Source organism: Antechinus flavipes, chromosome 3, assembly GCF_016432865.1.
Source record: "Antechinus flavipes isolate AdamAnt ecotype Samford, QLD, Australia chromosome 3, AdamAnt_v2, whole genome shotgun sequence".
Taxonomy (NCBI): Eukaryota; Metazoa; Chordata; class Mammalia; order Dasyuromorphia; family Dasyuridae; genus Antechinus; species Antechinus flavipes.
In genome coordinates, this window is record NC_067400.1 from 468,398,664 (window position 1) to 468,422,149 (window position 23,486).

General features: G+C 33.9%; 1 protein-coding gene across 1 annotated transcript in view; it reads left to right on the forward strand.

Moving 5' to 3' along the window:
* NCAPD3 (non-SMC condensin II complex subunit D3) overlaps nt 1-23,486 on the forward strand; it is a 108,723-nt gene that overhangs the window by 21,125 nt on the left and 64,112 nt on the right. Inside the window, exons 5-16 of the mRNA XM_051986645.1 lie at nt 2,028-2,195; nt 2,332-2,393; nt 2,566-2,653; nt 8,051-8,184; nt 13,612-13,684; nt 14,185-14,310; nt 14,457-14,706; nt 15,149-15,211; nt 17,089-17,181; nt 19,279-19,352; nt 19,805-19,939; nt 21,394-21,614. Coding sequence (XP_051842605.1) covers nt 2,028-2,195; nt 2,332-2,393; nt 2,566-2,653; nt 8,051-8,184; nt 13,612-13,684; nt 14,185-14,310; nt 14,457-14,706; nt 15,149-15,211; nt 17,089-17,181; nt 19,279-19,352; nt 19,805-19,939; nt 21,394-21,614 — 1,487 coding nt within the window. The remainder of the gene's footprint in view (nt 1-2,027; nt 2,196-2,331; nt 2,394-2,565; nt 2,654-8,050; nt 8,185-13,611; nt 13,685-14,184; nt 14,311-14,456; nt 14,707-15,148; nt 15,212-17,088; nt 17,182-19,278; nt 19,353-19,804; nt 19,940-21,393; nt 21,615-23,486) is intronic.

The window sequence follows — 23,486 nt, forward strand, 5'->3', positions numbered from 1 at the left end:
ATAAGGCTGAAATTATGAACCTAAAAGACTGGAAGAATAATAAAAGTATAGAGAAATTTGGAAGATGGGTAGATGTGGGGGGAAAAAATCTATTTAGTTTTGAATGTTTCAATATGTTAACGATATGAAACAGCCAGTTTGAAATGTTTAGTAAGCAATCAATTTATTTTGTGACTGAAGTTCAGAAATCCAATTATAGTCTTTCTTTCATGCATTGCTGATACTGAGTTTCTAGGTTTTCTGTTGATTAACTTGGGTTAACTACCACTACTTCCTACTTTATGCTTGAAGTAAGTTAATTTATGAAGACTTGTCATGCTACTTTTATTCATTGTTAATTTTGGGGAATTAGTTTCCCTGTAACTCACTATTAGTAAATTAGAATTAAAAGAAGACAGTTTCTATTTAGAAGTATAAAGTAGGATCGTGTAATAGACTGTTCATATTAAGCATATAATGTGAATATTTGAAAGAAATGAGGTCTAGAGTTAAATCAGGTTAAGGAAATAAGTTTTTATTGAAATTTAAGTAGGCCTGACAGCCTTAGTATTTGGGTCACTGAAAATATATGCTCTATCACATTGAGACTGAGAAATGGATGGGGAAGGTGGAATGTCAGCAAGACTATCATCAATAAGGCAATTGTTTCAGGTATTCTTATGATGGATAGTGAAAACAAAGGTGGAATATATTTTTATTCTTTATATTTGTATGTATAGTACCTAGAAGAGGTCCTAGTATATAGCAGGCACTTAATAAATGGTTGTTTTTTGATTGAATGAATTAATGTTGACCTTAAATGGCATCAAAATGCTAAATAACTTAACTTTTGGTTAAGACAGAGTGAATGAAGAGGAACAGAACAGCTTAGCGTCATTACAAATATAATAGGATTTTTAAAAAGAACTCCAGACTAACTAATGATCAGGAAATCTAAAAATTATATTTGTAAATATCTTTACATTAGGCATCAAGGAAGGGATTCAGTCACAAAAGATGTAACTCATCCAGAGTTCACCAGAAACCATCAGACCAATATGAGTTCAGAATACTCTGCTTCAGGTCGGACACAGATAGTCCTTATGAACATTGTTTGGGGTGGAGTTTCTAATTTCGTGCATCTCGCATTTCTTTTGAGCTAATCCAATTCTGCTTTGTTCATAGAGCACAAGATCTTCTTTGATGAGGTCACATCATGTGGAGGGAAGGTCCTGTACCAATGACTTTTGTTTCATACAATCGATTCCAAAGTTCTTAAGACATACTTTGGGAGTGTCCTTGTATTGCTTTTTCTGACCATCTTGTGGGTGTTTGACCTGTGTACAACACTTAAAGGAGAAAGAAGGTCTGAATGTTTCAACAAGGAAGGCCTAGGAACCCTTGCATACCAACAAACCTTCTGACTCCACATAGGGAGATTCCCAAGCTCATATTGGGAATGTAGAAATCAGTTTATAATGGTTCTGAAAGTTTGCAGCACAATGACCTGAATCATCCTTAAGGGTTTTGAAGAAAGCAATACTATTTGTAAACAGGCCTGAAACTTGCCAGTACTCTGGGCACAGACCCCACTGAAAGTGAAAACTAGTGGCAGGATCCCAGGTACAATACGTCAGGACCAGAAAGGTTCCCAAAATACCATCCAAAACTGTAGGAGGATCATCCAAGATTTAGAAAATAAAACAAAACTCTTTCCTAAAGAAAGAAACTATATAAGAAGGCACAGAGGGAGACACAGACAGTCAGGACACCTACAAAACTAACATTAAAAGATCAGAGTATAATAGAGTCATGATTTTATATACTATCTTCTTTCTCTTCTTTGAATATGGAAATACTTATAACAAATAGTTCGTCAAATACAGTTTTAAAAAATTTATTTTTAAAAATCCTTAAAAACGTAAGAACTTTTAATAATGAAATGCCTCAACTACTGTCCTTTCTTTATTATATTTTTCTTGTTAGTCCAGTGGGATAAAGTAGTTGACCTAGGTAAAGAATGATGACCCTTTTGTTTCTTATTCTAGATGGATGAAATCTTAGAAGAAGAGGATGATGAGGATGATATAAGTTTTTCTGTTCGTGACCTTTGTCAAATTCGAGATGCCATCTTCTTTCTTTTGAAGAATTTTTTAAGACTTTTGCCCAAGTTCCCCCTGAAAGAAAAGCCACAGTGTGTGCAGAATTGTATACAGGTAAGTGAAAGAACCAGGAGGCATGAGTAAATCATCCTTCATTAATTTGGCTTTTAAACATAATGGCCAAGGTAAACTGTCACACATTAAGGGTTTGTTTTTTGTTTTTTTGTTTTTTGGTATCTTTTTTTTTTAGATTTTAGTTGGATTAACCAGTTTTGAACCAGTTCTTCATGGATTTCAGGCTTTAGAAGCCAGGTGAGTCTTTAAGTTTCTGCATTTTGAAGTACCATGTGGTAATTTTTTGGTCTCTATACTGGTTAGCATATATTATTAGTTAGTTTAAACATGGTTTGTAGGGTAGGAGATGAATCTTTATGTTAATTCTATAATCGTATATACAAGCTAATTCTACTTCTTTTTTATTTAGGAACATTGACAAAGCAAAATACATACCAGAACTGGCCTATTATGGACTGCGTTTGTTGTGTGCCTCAATTCATGGGGAAGGAGATAAGGTAGAGGAAATCAGGATTTAATTTATTAACTGTTTAACTTAAAAAAAATAAAGAAGCTTCTTAGAACATTTTTTTATATTTATTCATGTCAAGCTTATTCTGCTGTACCCTCTCCTTCCATTGTGCTCTCTGAAATCCTGCTCTGTTGGTAACAATCTGTCCTTCATAATAAATTTATGCTTTCTCCTTAGAAATTACTCTTAACTACTTGGCATTGAATTTTCCATGTACATATTGCTTTCCCTTAAAAGAATGTAAACTTCTTAAGAGCATAAATTGGGGGTTTTTGGTCTTTGTATCTTCATGATACACTTTGTAGTACATGTGTATTTCATGGTATGTAGTAGATACTTAACAAATGTTTGTTGAATTGAATTTTCAAAAGCATTTATTTAATTTAGAGATTTTTTACATAGAATATAATTTGTGTATTACAATATTGAAAGGTCCTTCACGATCTTTGGTGCCAGTTTGATGGGTATCATTTGGTAACTACAGCAATTTATTGTTTGGTTTCATCCATAGACTTCTATTTCAAATGAGGATTACATAGGAGAAGCACATGAACTCCCAGACAACAAAGGCATGCTTTTATAGAAATATTTGTTGACATATTACAAAGGAAAGAATAGGTAGTTACACAGTTCCCAAGGTTTCTATGACAATTTAGTACTTGCACTTGCACGTTTATAGTTGATCAGTAACAGAAATAATTATCAAGCTATCTTATTTTTCTTTCTGTGGAGCTATTAATAAAGTTGCTTTGTACAAATACCAATTTTTTTAGGTGCTCCCCAAATAATGCCTTTTAGGAAACATCTGGTGTGGTTGTATGCTGCCTTATTTTTGCCAAGAAAATGTTACAAAAATTAATGCTGCCCTGATTTATTGAGGCATTATAAGAAAACAAGATACTTAACATATGCTTTAAAATGTTATTTGAGTTGGCATCCAGTATCAATATGCCTAATTTACGTTCTGCATTTGATACTATTTAACCATCCTCTTTTGGCTTTTCCTGACACTACTTTGTTCTGATTCATGTGCTCCTGGGTTGAGTACTTTCTCAGTTTTCTTGGCTGACTTATCAGCTATTTCAGGTGTCCCGAATGGGAATTTTTCCTAAGATTCTGCTCTATGTCCTTTTTTCTTCTTTTCCTATAATTTTTCTTGGTGACCTATTCAGTTTCTAGGGTTTTGACTCTCATCTTTGTATAGGTAACTTCTAACCCCAGTTTTTCTTTTGAGCTTTTAGTCTCCATCATCCTTTACTTATTGCACATTTCAAATTGGATGTCTCAAACATCTTAAACTCCACATATATAAATCTAAGATCATCCTTCCTCCTAAACCTTTCCCTCATTCACATTTACCCATTTACTTTAACAGTCCCACTATCTTTCCAATCTGCCATATTCATAATTTCAACATTATTCTTAATTCCTAACTCTCCTCCATCCCACAAACTCAATTGTTGACAAATCTTGTCATTGCTATTTTTACATCATCTCTTGCATCTGACCTCTTCTCTCCACTTAATAGCTACCACCTTACTAAAAGTCCTCATCACCTCTCTCCTAGATTATTGCCACAAGTTCCTAATTGCTTTCTACCCTCCATATCTCTCCCTACTACAGTTCATTCTACATTCTATTACCAAAATAATTTTTCCTTAAGAACAGATTTGACTCCATTTGGTATTGGCTAAGAAATAGATTAGTGGATCAGTGGAAAAGGCTAGGCTCACAAGACAGAATAGTCAATTATAGCAATCTAGTGTTTGACAAACCCAAAGCCCCTAACTTCTGGGAAAAGAATTCATTATTTGATAAAAACTGCTGGGATAATTGGAAATTAGTATGGCAGAAATTAGGCATGGACCCACACTTAACACCATATACCAAGATAAGATCAAAATGGGTCTATGACCTAGGCATAAAGAACGAGACTATAAATAAATTAGAGGAACATAGAATAGTTTATCTCTCAGACTTGTGGAGGAGAAAGAAATTTGTGACCAAAGATGAACTAGAGACCATTACTGATCACAGAATAGAAAATTTCGATTACATCAAATTAAAAAGCCTTTGTACAAATAAAACTAATGCAAACAAGATTAGAAGGGAAGCAACAAACTGGGAAAACATTTTCACAGTTAAAGGTTCTGATAAAGGCCTCATTTCCAAAATATATAGAGAACTGACTCAAATTTATAAGAAATCAAGCCATTCTCCAATTGATAAATGGTCAAAGGATATGAACAGACAATTTTCAGAGGATGAGATTGAAACTATTACCACTCATATGAAAGAGTGTTCCAAATCATTATTGATCAGAGAAATGCAAATTAAGACAACTCTGAGATACCACTACACACCTGTCAGATTGGCTAAGATGACAGGAAAAAATAATGATGAATGTTGGAGGGGATGCGGGAAAACTGGGACACTAATGCATTGTTGGTGGAGTTGTGAACGAATCCAACCATTCTGGAGAGCAATCTGGAATTATGCCCAAAAAATTATCAAAATGTGCATACCCTTTGATCCAGCAGTGTTTCTATTGGGCTTATATCCCAAAGAAATACTAAAGAAGGGAAAGGGACCTGTATGTGCCAAAATGTTTGTAGCAGCCCTGTTTGTAGTGGCTAGAAACTGGAAAATGAATGGATGCCCATCAATTGGAGAATGGCTGGGTAAATTGTGGTATATGAATGTTATGGTATATTATTGTTCTGTAAGAAATGACCAGCAGGATGAATACAGAGAGGCTTGGAGAGACCTACATGAACTGATGCTAAGTGAAATGAGCAGAACCAGGAGATCATTATACACTTCGACAACGATATTGTATGAGGACATATTTTGATGGAAGTGGATTTCTTTGACAAAGAGACCTGAGTTTCAATTGATAAATGACGGACAAAAGCAGCTACACCCAAAGAAAGAACACTGGGAAACGAATGTGAACTATCTGCATTTTTGTTTTTCTTCCCGGATTATTTATACCTTCTGAATCCAATTCTCCCTACGCAACAAGAGAACTGTTCGGTTCTGCAAACATATATTGTATCTAAGATATACTGCAACATATCCAACATATAAAGGACTGCTTGCCATCTAGGGGAGGGGGTGGAGGGAGGGAGGGGAAAAAAAAAATCGGAACAGAAATGAGTGTCAATATAATGTAATTATTAAATAAAAAATTAAAAAAAAAAAAAAAAAAGAACAGATTTGACTATATTACTCTCCTACTCAGCCAACTCCAGTGGTTTTTTATTGACTTTAGAATCAAATACAAACTTTTCTTTTTAGCTTTTCAAGCCTGAAAAAACCATTGTTCCAGACCCATTGTTTCAATTTCATTGGAGAGCATTCTCCCTTCCATATTTTGTGATTCATTCAAATTCTTTGTTCCTCACATGACATTCCAATTTTTTAGGTTTATAAAATATTTTTATGCATTATATCTCTTTTTTTATTATAATAATTTTTTATTGACAGAACTCATGCTAAGGTAATTTTTTACATTATCCCTTGCACTCACTTCTGTTCCAATTTTTCTCTTCCCTCCCTCCACCCCCTCCCCTAGATGGCAAGCAGTTCTATATATGTTAAATATGTCGCAGTATATCCTAGGTACAATATATGTGTGCAGAACCGAGCAGTTCTCTTGTTGCACAGGGAGAATTGGATTCAGAAGGTAGAAATAATCCGAAGAAAAACAAAAATGCAAACAGTTTACATTCGTTTTTCAGTGTTCTTTCTTTGGGTGTAACTGCTTCTGTCCATCATTAATCAATTGAAACTGAGTTAGGTCTCTTTGTCAAAGAAATCCACTTCCATCAGAATACATCTTCATACAGAATCGTTGTTGAAGTATATAATGAATGATCTCCTGGTTCTGCTCATTTCACTTAGCATCAGTTCATGTAAGTCTCTCCAAGCCTCTCTGTATTCATCCTGCTGGTCATTCCTTACAGAGCAATAATATTCCATAACATTCATATACCACAATTTACTCAGCCACTTTCCAATTGATGGGCATCCATTCATTTTCCAGTTTCTAGCCACTACAAAAAGGGCTGCCACAAATATTTTGGCACATACAGGTCCCTTTCCCTTCTTTAATATCTCTTTGGAATATAAGCCCAGTAGTAGCACTGCTGGATCAAAGGGTATGCATAGTTTGATAACTTTTTGGGCATAATTCCAGATTGCTCTCCAGAATGGTTGGATTCGTTCACAATTCCACCAACAATGTATCAGTGTCCCAGTTTTCCAGCATCCCCTCCAACATTCATTATTATTTTTTCCTGTCATTTTAGCCAATCTGACAGGTGTGTAGTGGTATCTCAGGGTTGTCTTAGTTTGCATTTCTCTGATCAATAGTGATTTGGAACACTTTCATATGAGTGGAAATAGTTTCAATTCCATCATCTGAAAATTGTCTTCATATCCTTTGACCATTTATCAATTGGAGAATGGCTTGATTTCTTATAAATTAGAGTCAGTTCTCTCTCTATATTTTGGAAATGAGGCCTTTATCAGAAACTTTAACTGTGAAGGACATTCCATTTTCTTTCCCTGTACCTTTGTATTTGCCATAGCATGTAACTTGAATGTGTCTCTTTACCTCTCCCTCAGAGTCCCTCTCTTTTAAAAATACTTTTCAAGGATTCTGAATGAAATTTTTCCTGATTTCCCTAGCCACAAGTGTCTTTTCTCCCAAACTATATTATATTTAATTAGTTTGTATATATTTATATTTGTTTTTATATTTATGCTTTACTATATATATTTTTATGTGTACTTTTCATGTCTCTCATTACAATATATGCTCTTTGTGAGTAGGGATTATTTAACTTTTTTGTATTGGTACTAGGGTATGACCCCAAGTTGACATTTAATAAATACTTGAATATTATTTATCAGTACTGTACTTTAAATCCCTATTTCCTTTCAGATATCCTTTTTAAAAACAAAGATGTGAAAATCAAGTTTTTTTAGGTCAACATTTAGTCTTTTGTATTTTTTATCTGATGATATTGAAAACAATCTATTCATCCTACATCTACTATCTTACATCACCTCTAAATTCTGTGCCATTTATGAATGTTTGTGTTCCTCCATTGTATCTGTCAGATTCTGTGTTGTATGTGTGGGTGGGAAGGAAGACCAGAAAAATACCATTATTTTTTAGCTGTAAGCAATTCTTTTATATTTTAGTAGTCACATTTTTGCTCTTGTCTAGCTTCTAAGGATGATCAAAGAAATAATGTTTCTTATGTTGATTTGTAAAAATGTCCAACTTATTTTCTCTTGTTTTTGGATATAGTACGATAGGCAACCTTGTTAATGTATTTGAATTTTTAATACTACTTACCATTTTTTTTAGGTCATTACTTGCCTCTTCCATCGATTGCTAAATGTGATACTCATGTTTGAAGTAGGAGAAGGATCCCACCGTGCACCTCTTAATATCACCTCACAAACTATCAATACCAGAAATCATGCAATCCAGTTTATCAGGTAAAATACAAACACTTTGACTTTTTTCTTTTCTTACTGCTCTGTCTAAAGTGTCTGGGCTCTATGACTGATTTTTGTCATCTATTGTGTTTTGACTTTTTTTTAATTGCTACATTGATAGTCTTTTTACATTGTTCTCACTTCCCAATGAGTTACTATATCCTTCCTTCCTTCTTCCTATAGGACTCCTGCTTCAGTGTTTTGAAGTACTCTATTTCTTATTTCATAAAAATAGTCTTATTTTCATATTTTATAGTTATTTATAATCAAGAAGTTAGAGAAAAAAATTAACATGTCTCACAATGTATGTGTCCCATTCTACTTCTTGAATCTTCTATCTCTATTAAATGGGGATGGCATTCTTCTTAATAAGCCCTGTGGATTCATGAATGGTCACTTCTTGTGACCATTGTAGTTCTGAAATATTTCATTAGATATTTCTTTTATACTATTGTGGCTGATTGTAGTTCTAAAATATTTCATTAGATATTTCTTATATACTATTGTGGTTATTCTGTAAATTATTTTCTTGCTTCACTTATTTTTCTCTATATCTTTATAAGTTTGTCTGAATTCTTTACATTTTTCATTTCTTTATGGTTCATTAATGTTTTTTCACTATAAATACTATAATTTCTTCAGCTATCCTGCAATCACTGGGTGCCTACTTTTAGATCTTTGCTACTTAAAAAAAATTCTGATATAAATAAATACATTTTTATATGTGCAATCTTTCCTTCTGTCTTTGACCCCTTTTAGGATATTTTTCCTAGCAGTGGTATTGATGGGACAAAGTGTATGACATCCACAAGGTTAAATTTTCTGTTCTGCTGTGTCTAGGGACATCCCAGTTCACAAGGTTGGTGTCCTTTCTCTGACCCTTGAATTGGGACCATTTGATGTAGAAATGCAGACTTCATATTTGATGGGACAGATTTACTGCTTTGGCTTGTTTTTATTTAGCCATTTTCAATAAGTTTAGTCAGTGTATTTTATCTGTACATTCCATATATCTCCTCTTCCTCAGTCAAACCCTCCCTTGTAACAAAGAAAAACAATAAAAACATTCAGTATAGAACAAACAGGGTTTGTAGTGTCCTGTCCTAGTAGCCCTTCCTTTCTCTGCCTGAGAGAAGAGATAAGCTTCTATATTTTTTTCTTGAGGATCATTGTTTTTTTTTCCCCTCATTATTTGAATTCAACTTTCTTCTAGTGATATTTACATTTACATTGTTATAAATGCTATTTGTGTAGTTTGCTTATTTCACTCTTCAATAATTTATACAGATCTTATCAAATTTCTCTGAAGCACTTATATAATTTTCCCCTAAGGCAATTGGGGTTAGGTGACTTGCCCAGGGTCACACATTTAGGAAGTGTTAAGTGTCTGAAGCCAGATTTGAACTCTGGTCCTCCTGACTTCAGGGCTGGTGCTCTATCCATTGCACCACTTAAGTGCTTCTGAAGCACTTACATTACTTCTTACTATGTAAGGATATTCTTTTTTAGTTATAATACATAGATGTTTTTAGCTGTTCCCCATTTGTTTTGAAATAGCCCAGGTAATAAAATTCAAGACAGCCATAATGATTCATAATTTAGAAATAATTTATTTTTAACCGGCCTAGATGGCCTGCATGGCCGGGACAGACCTCCAGTAGGATTCTGGCATGGTTCTGTGCCCAACTGAATTTGGGACAGCCTTATAAGCATTCTTGTACACTCTTGGTGGCACATTTTGACATTAAACAGTGACTTGACTTTACAGGACAAAAGATACAATGGCAGATGTTTAACATAGTTTATAGGTCAGGGTTATTGAACAGATACCCCTCAATGCTGAGCAGGCACTTTGAAGTGCAAAATACCTGCTTTAATCTAGCTGCGCAGACATTTCTCTGTGAGCCCAAGGCCCTTTAACCTAAGATTGAGGGAGGGGTGGAGAGGCCAGTCCTTTCCATTCAGTTTCAAGTTATTTATTACTCTCATAAAAAACGCTGTTATCAGTATTTTTGTATAGATGGGACCTTTGCTTTCTATTTAGCCTACTAATGTAATATTGCTTTGGAACCAATTGCCACACTCTAGCAGGGGTCCTCAAACTTTTTAAATAGGGGACCAGTTCATTGTCCCTCAGACTGTTGGAGGGCCTGACTATAGTAAAAACAAAAACTTTATTTTGTGAGCCTTTAAATAAAGAAACTTCATGGCCCTGGATGAGGGGGATAATCGTCCTCAGCTGCTGCATCTGGCCTGTGGCCATAGTTTGAGGACCCCTGCAAATAATTGGCTTCCTGTTGAATTGCTGAGCCTTTTCTATTTGGAATAAAACTTTGTAGATTTTAGGACTTCAAGCAGTTGAATATCTTGTGAACATTAGTCAATCATCTAATAATTTTTCAAATATCAGGACTAAAGATAACTTGTTCTTAACTCAAATGGACTATAGAGCATGATAGAAGACTAAATTTCTTCCACATTTGATTTCTATCTGCCATGTTTTTTCTTAACCTAGGTCTAGCTTTTTCCTTTCCATTTCTGTCTCTCGGATCATAATATAGAACTGAAGTGAAATGAATGTGGTTTTCTTAGGAAAATATAAAAATTGTTTTTTGCTTGTATGTAACTTTTTGGGCCTTGATTTAATTTTTTTTTAAAGTTGAATATGTCTTCAGTGATAAATTTCTTTCTTTTTAGTTTTCTTGCTTTTCTTCTCTCTCTCTCTCTCTCGCTCGCTCTCTTTCACACACACACATACACACACACACACACACACACACACACACACACTTTTTCTCTTTCTTTTTTGAGGCAATCAGAGTTAAGTGACTGCCCAGATTCACACAACTTTTTAGCATCTGAGATCAGATTTGAATTTGAGTCCTACTGACTCTAGAGCTGGTGTATTATCTACTGTCATTTATCTGCCCCTGATAGATTTCTTTATTCATCTTTTTGAATTAAGGGGAAAGAAACTGAGTGAATTGTATGTGTATATTCCTAGAATATAAAATTGATCTGAATATGGATTACTCTTTTTTCCCCCTCCACAAATTAGCCTTAAAATAAAACTGATCATAGCTTATAATTAGTATTATTTTTCAGTGCAAATATACACACATATATCTTTGTGTATGTGTAGACACATCTTCATGTATGTATATACATGATACAACATATACACATGTACCACTCATTACATGTGTGTTTGTATACAAATATATGTAGTGTGTGTGTTTTCTTTAAATGAGATCTCATTTTAGAAGAGTGGTCCCTGTAAAGGGTAGGAACTCTTATGATTGATTTAATCCTACAACAAAGTGTTAATTCAGTGGAATTGATAAAATAATGGTTATCTAGTTTAGCATGTGAATTGTCTATGATTCATTTAATCGTGCAACAAATTAATAGTTCCTAGTGACATAATGATTGGTTTATACTCAATATATTGTAATGATATAATTGTAATGGAGTATATAAGCTGGGGACAAACTCAGCCAGAGACAGACTTCAAGATAGAGATCTTTGTGGTGGCTCTCCTGCGTCCTGCACTGAAACCAAGACCCATTCCAGAGGGCCTGTAGAAAGCTAGCCGGGGCCCAGGCGAAGGAGATAGACTGTGAAAGAGATAATGAAGACTTTGGATTTTATCCCTGACTATTCTCGTGTGATTACTTTGCTAAAACCAAGACTGGTCCCAAGACCTCCAGAAAGCAAACCGGAACATTACAGGTCCCTTCTGACATTTTGACATAAATTGGTTAATTACATCAGTGGTGGCAAACTCCAGTAGAAAACCACAAATTAAAATTATCTATGTTGTATTGTATTTTTATTTATTTTGTTAATCATTTCCCAATTACATTTTAATTTGCTTTTTCACAACACTGGTGAATTTGACATCTCTGTATTATATTGTGTTGCATGTAAATAATCGGGTTAAAGAATGCCTTTAAAGAATATGTTTTAGAATTGAGTTACTTGCTAGTAAATCTCTTGCTAGTAATTTGAATTTGATTAATTTAATTAAATAAAATGGCAAACCACTCCAGTATCTTTGCCAAGAAAACCTCAAATAGGGTCACAAAGATTTGAACAAAATTGTAATGACAGAACAAATGGTGATTTTAAGAGATTTTATAATTATTTTGTTCAAAGGTAGTTTTTTTGTTAATTGTTATTTAGTTTGATATTTAGATAAAAGGTAAACTGACCAGAGTATTGTGTGTTAATCTTGATCAGCGCAAAAGTGCAATGACAGATTGATATGAACTTTATATGTCAAACTCATTCTATCCCCATTGTCAGGAATAGTTTAACTGCTATTTAAAAAAAAAAAAGCCCATGCTGTATCAGCCATAATTGCACACAAAAGTTTTTCCTTGTATTGTCCTGTTAGTTTATTTCATTAAGCAGTTGGTCACTGATCATGCAACTACTCAGGTAGACACAACATGTATGTGAGTTTTTTCTCAACTAAGCATCTCCCCAATTTCTCTCTAATTCCTTCTCAATTTCCTAAATTCCACCTTTACTTAACCTCTCTTTTCCCTCTGAATCTTTAAAAGCATGCTACAAAAATTATGTTTGGATTTTTTCTGTGACCTTTTCATGTCAACAAAAGGTACCTTCTGGTTATAAGCCTGCCTTTGTGAGTTTTTTATATTCTGAACAGCTCTCACTCTTCATCATAAATGATAGTACAAGTAGGCATGTGTTAAAGAAAGGTCAAATTTGTGCATTATAACTTTGTATATAGCTCACCAAATATACACCAAAGTTCAAAGAATTAACATTACTTAATCCATTAAAATGTCAGTACTTTGCTAAACTACAACGTAGTGGTTCTGTGGCTTACTCTTTTCTTACAGGAATAGATGGTGGTTGTTACCATGACTATAAAGTTATATCTTTTGAACCAATATAAAGACAATTCACTTTTGATTGCATCTGTTTTACTGTATTTCACATGAAAGTGGTATAGTGAGTAGAGAACTGACTTCAGGATCATGAAGACCTCAAAGCTTTGCTTCTGCCACATATTGGCTGTGATCTCCTGTTCAAGTCACGAGAGAGAGAGAGAGAGAGAGAGAGAGAGAGAGAGAGAGAGAGAGAGAGAGCGAGCGAGCGCACGAGCGCACTCATAGAGCTTCCTCATTATTTCTTTCTAGATAAATAAAATAATCTATTGGATGATTCTTTTTTAATTGAATGGATACTTTTCAGAGTATGAATGCCACTGATGCATTGTTATCTTTTAACTCCCTATTATATTGAGATGTCTTTTAAAATGTGGCGAAAGTTTTCGTTTTGTTTTTGTTTTTCTAATGTAGAAGTGGTTTTCTAGGATAAAGTCTAGGAAAACTATTGTGTTTAAAATTTGTTTTATTCTGATTTAACAGTAAGGTTGTTTTATGTTTTGAATAGTTCGCTAGTGGATGAACTAAAAGAAGTTGTATATCCAGTTCTTCGAATCTTACTGCAGCATATCTGTTCTAAGGTACTATTTGTTTTAGTTTGGGGCAAATATATGATATTTAGAATTTGATGCTCATATGCATGTCAGTATCCTCACTGGAAAACATTTTTCAAATTATTTTTTAAAAATTGGAGGCAACTAGGTAGGTCAATGGATAAAACTCTGAATTGAAGCCAGGAAGACTTAAGTTCAAGTCTAGCTTCAGAAACTTATTAGCTGTATGTCCCAGAACAAGTAACTTAACTTCTCTGCCTCAGTTTCCTAATTTGTCAAAATGGAGATAATAGCACATTACTCATGAGGTTATTGTGAGGATCAAACAAAATAGAATTTGTAAAGCACTTTGTAAACCTTTGAGTTTCATGTATATGCTAGCTATCAATATTGTTACTAATACATTTAAATATCTTTAACTTGTGATATATTGACTAATTTCCATTCACTTAGCTATGTGTTCTGAAAATAACTTATTATGGAAGAGTGTATTGGTTCCAGAATATTTCACTGTTCTTCTGTTTTAGGTTCTAGATAAATCAGAATATCGGACCTATGCAGCTCAGGCCTTGGCACAATTGCTCAATAAACTCCCCTGTCTAGAGTACGCAGCATTCATTCGCTGGCTTTACAAATATTCTCGCAGTTCAAAGGTAGGAAGAAATGTCTTATTTATAGACTCTTGGACATGACATTGCATACAAATGATGACTACAAGGTTGTAGGGCATATCAGAAACATCTCTTCATTTTTTTATGTATCCAACTAATGACGATTCTTATGATATTTGCTTTAACAGATCTCACACAGGGTATTTACTCTTGATGTAGTGCTTGCTCTCTTGGAATGTCCTGAAAGAGAGTTGGTTAATTCTCTCTCCCAGGAAGAGCAGAAGTTTTTAAAGCACAAATTTTTAGTTCAAGAACTGATGTTTGGTCGTTGTTCAGACAAGGCACCTACTGTTCGTAGCAAGGCACTCTCGAGTTTTGTTCACTGTCTGGAGATGTCAACTACTGTTGTCTCGGATAACATACTGGAGATTTTGCAAGGTAGTATGCAGGCTGCAATGTATATGGTTAAATTTTTTTTTTTTTTAATTTTGTTGAAATGTCAAGAATTTAGAGGGATTGTATAAAAGGGATATGTAAAAAGAATATTCTCCAAATAGATATTTGGTAAGGTGTACCTTAAGGCAAAGGTAATTCATACCTTTAAAAAATACCTTTTCTAGTAAATTTGGTTTTCTGATTTGTTTTTAAATAGACTTGTCTATTTATTAGAGTTGAAGAATTTAAACAAGTCTATTATTGTTTTGATTGTTAGCTGTTTTTATTTTCAAGGATTGTCATGTTTTGTTAAATGTTAAGTAGATATGACTACTGTCCATATACATTTAGTCTTTTGTGTTTAGGCTTAGCTTATTAATTATCTTGGTTTTGATGGCTATATGTTTCACTGTGATGTATGCTAATGAATTTTCTATTTGTTCAGCCTCAAGTCATGCTGCCTCACAGGTGGATAGTTGTCCAACCACTTTACTGGGAAGTGCAGAAGGTAATGGACTAATAATTTCAAAAACTGAAACAATTGTCTTTTTATTAATTGGATATTATCTAGATAAATTGTCACATATTTGAAGCAAGTATATTATTCTTTTTTGGCTTTAGATTTTATATTTATGTAATATTGTACATTATTGCTTGATGAAAGAAATTGAGTTTATTATTAGTGGAAAAATAGAGCAACTACAGTAGACATGCCACACTCATGGTTTTTTTTTTTTAATTTTAATTTTATTTTATTTAATAATAACTTTGTATTGACAGAATCCATGCCAGGGTAATTTTTTACATTATCCCTTGCACTCACTTATGTTTTGATTTTTCCCCTCCCTCCCTCCACCCCCCCCCCCCAAGATGGCTAGCAGTCCTATATATGTTAAATATGTTGCAGTATATCCTAGATACAATACATATTTGCAGAACCGAACAGTTCTTCTGTTGCACAGGGAGAATTGGATTCAGAACGTAAAAATAACTCGGGAAGAAAAACAAAAATGCAGATAGTTCACATTCGTTTCCCAGTGTTCCTTCTTTGGGTGTAGCTGTTTCTGTCCATCATTTATCCATTGAAACTCAATTAGGTCTCTTTGTCATAGAAATCAACTTCCATCAGAATACATTCTCATACAATATCGTTGTCGAAGTGTATAATGATCTCCTGGTTCTGCTCATCTCACTTAGCATCAGTCCATGTAGGTCTCTCCAAGCCTCTTTGTATTCATCCTGCTGGTCATTCCTTACAGAGCAATAATATTCCATAACATTCATATACCACAATTTACCCAGCCATTCTCCAATTGATGGGCATCCATTCATTTTCCAGTTTCTAGCCACTACAAACAGGGCTGCCACAAACATTTTGGCACATACAGGTCCCTTTCCCTTTTTTAGTATCTCTTTGGGGTATAAGCCCAGTAGTAGCACTGCTGGATCAAAGGGTATGCACATTTTGATAACTTTTTGGGCATAATTCCAGATTGCTCTCCAGAATGGTTGGGTTCGTTCACAACTCCACCAACAATGTATCAGTGTCCCCGTTTTCCCGCATCCCCTCCAACATTCATCATTATTTTTTCCTGTCATCTTAGCCAATCTGACAGGTGTGTAGTGATATCTCAGAGTTGTCTTAATTTGCATTTCTCTGATCAATAGTGATTTGGAACACTCTTTCATGTGAGTGGTAATAGTTTCAATTTCATCATCTGAAAATTGTCTGTTCATATCCTTTGACCATTTATCAATTGGAGAATGCATGCCACACTCATGTTGATGCAGTGCTAGTGGTAGTGGTGAGGTGTGAGAATTGAGGTGGGGAATCTTCTCTGCTCTGGGCAGGTCCAATGTGAAAGAATTCGCAAACCTGAAGAGTCTGAGTGGCAAAAAAGAGATTTATTGTTCACTAAGAAGGAGGCTATCTTAGTGGGCAAATTTCTGATTAGGAATTTGGCAAAAGATGTGTTAACAGACCCCTGTTTTATGGGCAAATATTGGCCTGGGGCTGGGAGCTATATGGGCTAATCAATAAAGGACCATCAGACAGAGATCTCTGATTGAATAAAATCATTTTGAAGGCTTTTTCCCAGAGTCTGGGAATTCCCTAAAGGGGATCCAGGCCACCCCCAAAAGATCTGTTTCATTGGGGGAGTGATTTGACCAAGATCTCAGATTGAATGAAGCCACTTAACTTGGGAAGGGCTTGTCTGGAAAAGGTATACTTTTCCCATGGGAAAGCCTGAGAGTCCGAATTTCCCTTCTTTTATAGATTAAAGGGGACAGAGTTTCAGGGTTCACCTCTGTTAATGTTATCAAATAAATGGTGTAATAACTTTTTGCCTTAATTCTTTTTCTCTGTTTTTATTGTCTTTGAAGTTCCTTCTAACTATCCAAGAAAGACACATAGTACTTTTAAAACAATAGATGTTACAGATACTGATTGTGGTGGTGAAAGAATTGGATTTGATGGTAAGTCAAGTTATGCTACTCTGCAAAAACTTGAGGTTTAAATAGTATTTAATTTTATTTCAGGCAGCCTTAAGCAATAATTTCATTTTAGGCTTCTAATCTGACTGAATTCCTCATTGTAGTAGTAAAGTCTTTTTGCTTAAAAGCATAACTCGGATTTATTAAATATACTGTTAAGTTTGTGATGTTACATGGTATTTTATTTCACAAATTTTCAGTGGATAGAGCACTGGCCCTGAAGTCAGGAGGACCTGAGTTCAAATTCAATCCCAGATACTAACTAGCTGTATGTCCCTGGGCAAGTCATTTAACCCCATTTGCATTACCAAAAAAAAGTTTTCTTTTGTACTGAAACCAGAAATCAGCAGTAATAGCAAAAATTAGAAAGTAGTTTATTCTCAATAAAGACAATTGTTACATGATTTCTAAGTCATATGTAAGCTCAAAAAGTCTATTCATTGTAGTGTCATTTGTTTGGGGAGTTGGGTGGGTTAGGAAAGAGACCAGAATAATTTCTTCTGTATTCCATTATTTTCCTTATCTAACCAGTAATCCTATTAGGTTGTTTTGACTATACTCCATGATTAAGATCTCATTACTTTGTGAAATGTATATTTAAGTACCTACCAAAATTGCCCATTTAGAATCATTTTCTACTAGTCAGTTTGATCACTAGTAGATGATCACTAATCACTTAATGAATCAGTTACCGGTAGTGTTTATATACTTACTTTGCATTGTTAATTTGCCTTTATTTATAGTTTGCTTAAATCGGGACTACAACTGGAAAAAACACTAGTTTTGGAGCCAGAGAATGGGGGAAGGGGAGTTTCAAATCTCACCTCTGTTGAATACTACCAATTTGACCTTAACAAGTCACTTAACTTTGAAAATTTTCCAATTTTTCCTGTATCTATCTTGTTTTTACATAGTTGTTTGTATATATTATAGTGTGTGCTTTTTGAGAGTAAGGAGTATTTTTGTTTTTCTTTATATCTACAGTGCTTAACACAGTGCCTGACACATAGCAGGTGCTTAATAAATGTTTATTGTTTGCTTGATTGGTAGTTTGCATTTAATACTTGTTGACTGAACTTCATCTTCCTGGTCCCTAATTTTCTCATCTATAAAATGAGGAAGTTAAATTACATGGCTTTTGTGAGATTCTAAAATCTCCCACCCTATGGTCACTAGGCCATATGTTTACATTTACATGACATTTTTCAGTTTATGGATGCAGAGAAATAAAGTGAATTAAATATCCAGTTATAGGACATAGCCACTTAGTGTAGAGTCAGAACTCAAGATTTAGGCCTTCTGACTCTAAATGCAATGTTCTTTCTCTTATGTCATGTTACCTATGTCATTTTGGGTTTTAAGTAGTTTTAATTTGTGTCAAGGTATGCTATCTACCCTAGGTATAATGCATCTACTGATTGTAGTCATACTGTTGACAAGAGCCCAAAGTATCTTGCAGTCTTTTCATTGTCTACAAGGCTCAGTAGAAAGAAAAGTAGACTTGAATTCTACTCATTTCTTTCTTTTATGGTCTTACTCTGTGAACTTACATATTTTACTTACCTTATTTGGCTTTACTATCCTTATGTAAAATGAGAATAAAGCTCCTTGTGATATCTGACTTAAGGGGATATTGTGGGGATTGGGATATACTTTGAAATGTCCTTTACAAATACAAAGGATTACAGTTATTCAAATTAGTATTCATCACAGTTTAGGAAGACTTTTTTGTGACCTTATAGAGTTGGTTTCAGTGTGCTTGATAATAATATGTTCCACTCAAGTTAAATTCTAAATCTGAATTTGACATTTATATATTTTATTGAATCCATGTATTTACAAAATGTTAACTAAGTCAAAACTGTTTTGAATGTTCTTGTGATACCAGACTTACTTTTTGCAAATTACAGATTTACTATTGCATAGCTTTTTTTCCCCTCCTATTTCCTCCTTCTTACACTTTCTATTATGTTTCCAGTTGATTTCTTAGATTCAATACAAACACTCTTAGATTAAAATTTTGTATCGATATTATGTAATGATGTTATTGATTTGGTTGATTTTGGTATTTCTAAATAGGAAACGATATCCTGATCATGCTGAGACAGAGAATTGGTGATGAGAAGACCAACGTCAGAAAATCTGCACTCCAGGTGAGCCTTTTTTCAAAACTTTTATTATGTAAATAGCTAGCACTAGATCCTTCATAGCAGAGGAAAGGCTTACTAAAAGCCTATACTAAACTAAAAATTTCTTATTGGCTTTTATTTATAGAAAATTAGAACTTTGACATCCTTGGTTCCTAAGTTTTCCTTTTGTGCCCTTCTTATATATATCATTCATCATAATCATCCAAAACAAGATATATATGTCTGAGTATATAATTGTATGATTTTGTAACTTCTAGAATAAGTACAGAAGGAAGCACAGACAAGCAGGGCAGTTTTAAAAGTTATGTGGAGAATTGATTAGATAATTTTTTTAAAAAGTGCTATGAAATGGAAAGTCAGTTTTATATAGAAATCTTTTCTGTCTGCTATTGTTTAGAAATGCTCTTTTTTATGTTTAAAGTTCTGAATAATTTTTTTTTTAATGTGACTTCCAGGTATTGGTTAGTATTATGAAACACAGTCAGATCCCATGTACCCAAGAAGACTTATCAACCTTGCAGGATCGGTGCCGGGACCCTGCAGTTTCTGTTCGAAAGCAAGCACTACAATCTCTTACTGATCTTCTTATGGTGAGGTGATGGGTATTATGGACCCTTGTTCATGTTAATTGTATAAGATTTGAAAAAAAAAATTGTCTTAACAAATGTTACATATTTGATTATTAGAAACTCATGTAGTCCATTAAATAGCTCTGTATATGAAGAGAAAGTGGGAGGCTTAAACTTTAATTGCATCTGGTTTGCCATATTCCATCTGAAAATGTTAGTTACTTATTCTGGATAATATTGGCAGTTAACCTTCTCTTGATTTTTGCTAAGCTGAAAATGCTCACGTACAAAATCAATAAATTTTTCTTTATCTAATTTGGTTGAGTCAGAGTCTGAATCAATTTTTAAATAAAACTAAAATATGAAGATGGCGTTGCCATGAAAGCAGCTTCATTTAAATCATGTATAATTTAGTTAAAAGCATAGCTGCTGGAGGACTTTGAAAGCATGTTTATTTTCTATAGTTCATGCCAGAAAGCATAAAGCAATAAATACATTGATCAGTTCTTTCTATTAGAATATAGTTTAATTGTTCCTTGGAATACATATTGATTTATGCTTTATCTTAGTCAATATTTACTTCTGGATTCAATCCCTCATGATTTAACATCTTCAAAAGGAGCACTGAGCTAATCTAGTAATGATAAATTTTAATACTTGTTTTAAGATTTCTTTTCTTCCTTTTTTTTTTCCCTCCTTTGCTGAGGCATTTGGGGTTAAGTGACTTGCCCAGGGTTCACACAACTAGGAAGTATTAAGTGTCTGAGATCATATTTGAACTCAGGTCTTCCTGAATTCAGGGCTGGTGCTCTATCCACTGCGCCACCTAACTACTCTTTGTTTTACGATTTCAACAATCTTAAATTGTTTATAATGTAAACAATTTTAAATTGTTAAATTTAATGGTTTTAATTAAATTATTAATTTATTATAATAAATGTTGTTTGTTAAATTAATATTTATATTATCAATATGGTTTATTAACCATAATAATGGTTTATAATAACATGTAGCTGAACTTTGTCCATTTTCCTTTCTTCTGGCCTCCTATATGCCATAAATGCTTAAATATTTTTAGTAGTTGCCTTCACTTTTTTTTTGGCTTATGTTTTTAACCCTTTTAAGTTCTTGATCGCAAGTTCGCTGACTTTTTCTTTGATTTCATTTGAAGATCTGAATTAATAGCTTCAATTAGAAGCAACTCGGGGGTACAGGAACCAAAGAATTGGGCCTGGACTTATGAAGGACCAGAGTTCAAAAGTAGCCTCAGATACTTAGTATCTGTGTGACTCTGGACAAGTCACTTTACTTCTTTCTACTTTCATTTTCTCAGCTCAGGTGGGGATTATAATAGAATTCACCTCCTAGAGTAGGTGTGAGGACAAATGAGATAATATTTACAAAGTGCTCAGTGTAGTACCTAGCAAAGACCAAGTGATAAATGTTTATTCTCTTCACTTCCACTTTTCTTTAAGGTTCAACACAGAAGTGTCTTGATACAGAAAGCCTGGCTGACTGGAATCATCCCGGTTGTGATGGACACTGAAAGCACTGTGCAAGAGAAGGCTTTGGAGTGTCTTGACCAGCTTGTGTTGCAGCACATTAAGCACTATAGTAAATTCCAAAGTGATGATAGTAACCAGATATTAGCATGGGATCTCCTTACTCTTCTCTCTTCAGAAAGCCAGGAACTGAGGTATATCAGTTTTTACAGCTCATTTTTCTTTAAGAAGGACAATTTGTATTTTTGTAGTTCTAATTCCATAAACCTTCTTGTAGCAGTTGAATTTTTATGGGCCTTTTAATCATTTTTTGCTTTCACTGAAGGCTTTTTTGCCATCTTAAAATGTATACTTTTTAAATATAGTATTTTTCATAAAGATTTTACCAGTACAAAATGTTGTAAATTGATGGCTTGTAGCTTGAGTTCTTTGTAATATGTTGTATTGACTGATTTTAAAAGCATCATAATAATGTTTAAGCTTTTAATTTACTGTGATAACTAGTTCTTTTTTATTTTTGTGTATTCTTTTGATTTCATTCATTTCTACCCATTCTTTTCTGTTACCTTCCTCTCATTCTCTCCATCCCTTTGCCGTAGTTTCTGGTCTCTACTCTACCAGTCATACCTTTTTCATATATTTTGATTCTCTCCTTTTCCTTTGATTCTTTCCCATGCAACCTCATACATATATAGGTCTCTCCAATCTCCAAAAAAGCTTTTCTTTAACCCTTCTATCACAATCACGTATTGTTCCATTTTTTTCTAAGCATAAATCTGTTCTGGATTTTTAAGATTCATCCCTGATTTCTAAATACGGTATTTTTTTTTTTTAATGGTATAAAATTAATAGTAGTGCCCCCTTACACAGAGAGGGACTTTTGCCTCACTGCCACCTTAGGTCACAATCTTGTTTGCGAAATAAAGCAAAAGTGTTGGCAGAGTGTCTTATGCTACTCCCAGTGGGGACATGATGTCATAGGATATTTGGTCATTGTATATTGCAATACTATTGACATTTGGGAGAAAAACTCTAGTGTGACTTTAATTGCAGTTTACATACCAACATCAGGAAATAAATAATCATTTATTAAGTGCATGGATGTGCCTGGCACTGCGCTAAAGCCTGAAAATACAAAGAAAGGCAGAAGATAGTCTTTGTTCTCAAGAAAGTCAGAAGAAAAATGGATTTTCCTTCGGAACCACTTGAATTGCCAAAAGAATTGAAGCAAGAGATAAATAATGAAATAAAATATGCAAAGGAAAAACTTGAAAGGAAATATAACTAGCTTAAAGAAAGTGGCAAACCTTATCTAAGAAATGGACTCCCTAAAACTAAACTAGACTAAAAAGAAATAAATTATTTTATTAGATAATGAAAAATATTATTACAAAATTTTAAAAATTTGAAACAAATAGGATAAAATGTAAGATATTTGAGGTAAAAAATACCTGATTAGAAAACAGCTCAAAGAGAGAGAATTTCAGATTATTTGTATTTCTGAAATACGATTTTTTTTTTAAAAGAGCTTAGACATTATTCCAAGGACCTATAAATGAAAACTGCCCAGATCTATGAAAACCAAGGGCTTAATGAAGATAGAAAGCATTCACAGTTACCTAAACTTCAAAAGGACAAATCCCAAGAATATCACACCCCAGATCTAGAGCTTCCACTTTAATGGAAAATTATTGCCAGAGTCCAGAAAGACACAGTTGAAATATTGAGGAAGCAAAGTCAGCAGAATCACACAAGATCTAGCAACTTCTGTTACAAAAGAGAGGACATCTTTGTGTATGATATGCCAAAAGATAAAGATGAAGACTAATAAGCAAGAGTACCTTAACTCTGCAAAGCTGAATATCATCCTACAGAGTAAAAGTGGATTTTTAGTTAGAAGACTTTCAATGTTTCTGATGAAAAGACGAAAGCTGAGTAGAAACTTTTGCATACAAACACAAGAGTCCAGAGAGACCTAAAAAACTAAGATTATTTGAGTATTTGGACAGCATGCTAATCTTCCAATAAAAGAGAAGAAACAAGTATTTCTCCAGAACCCTAATGTC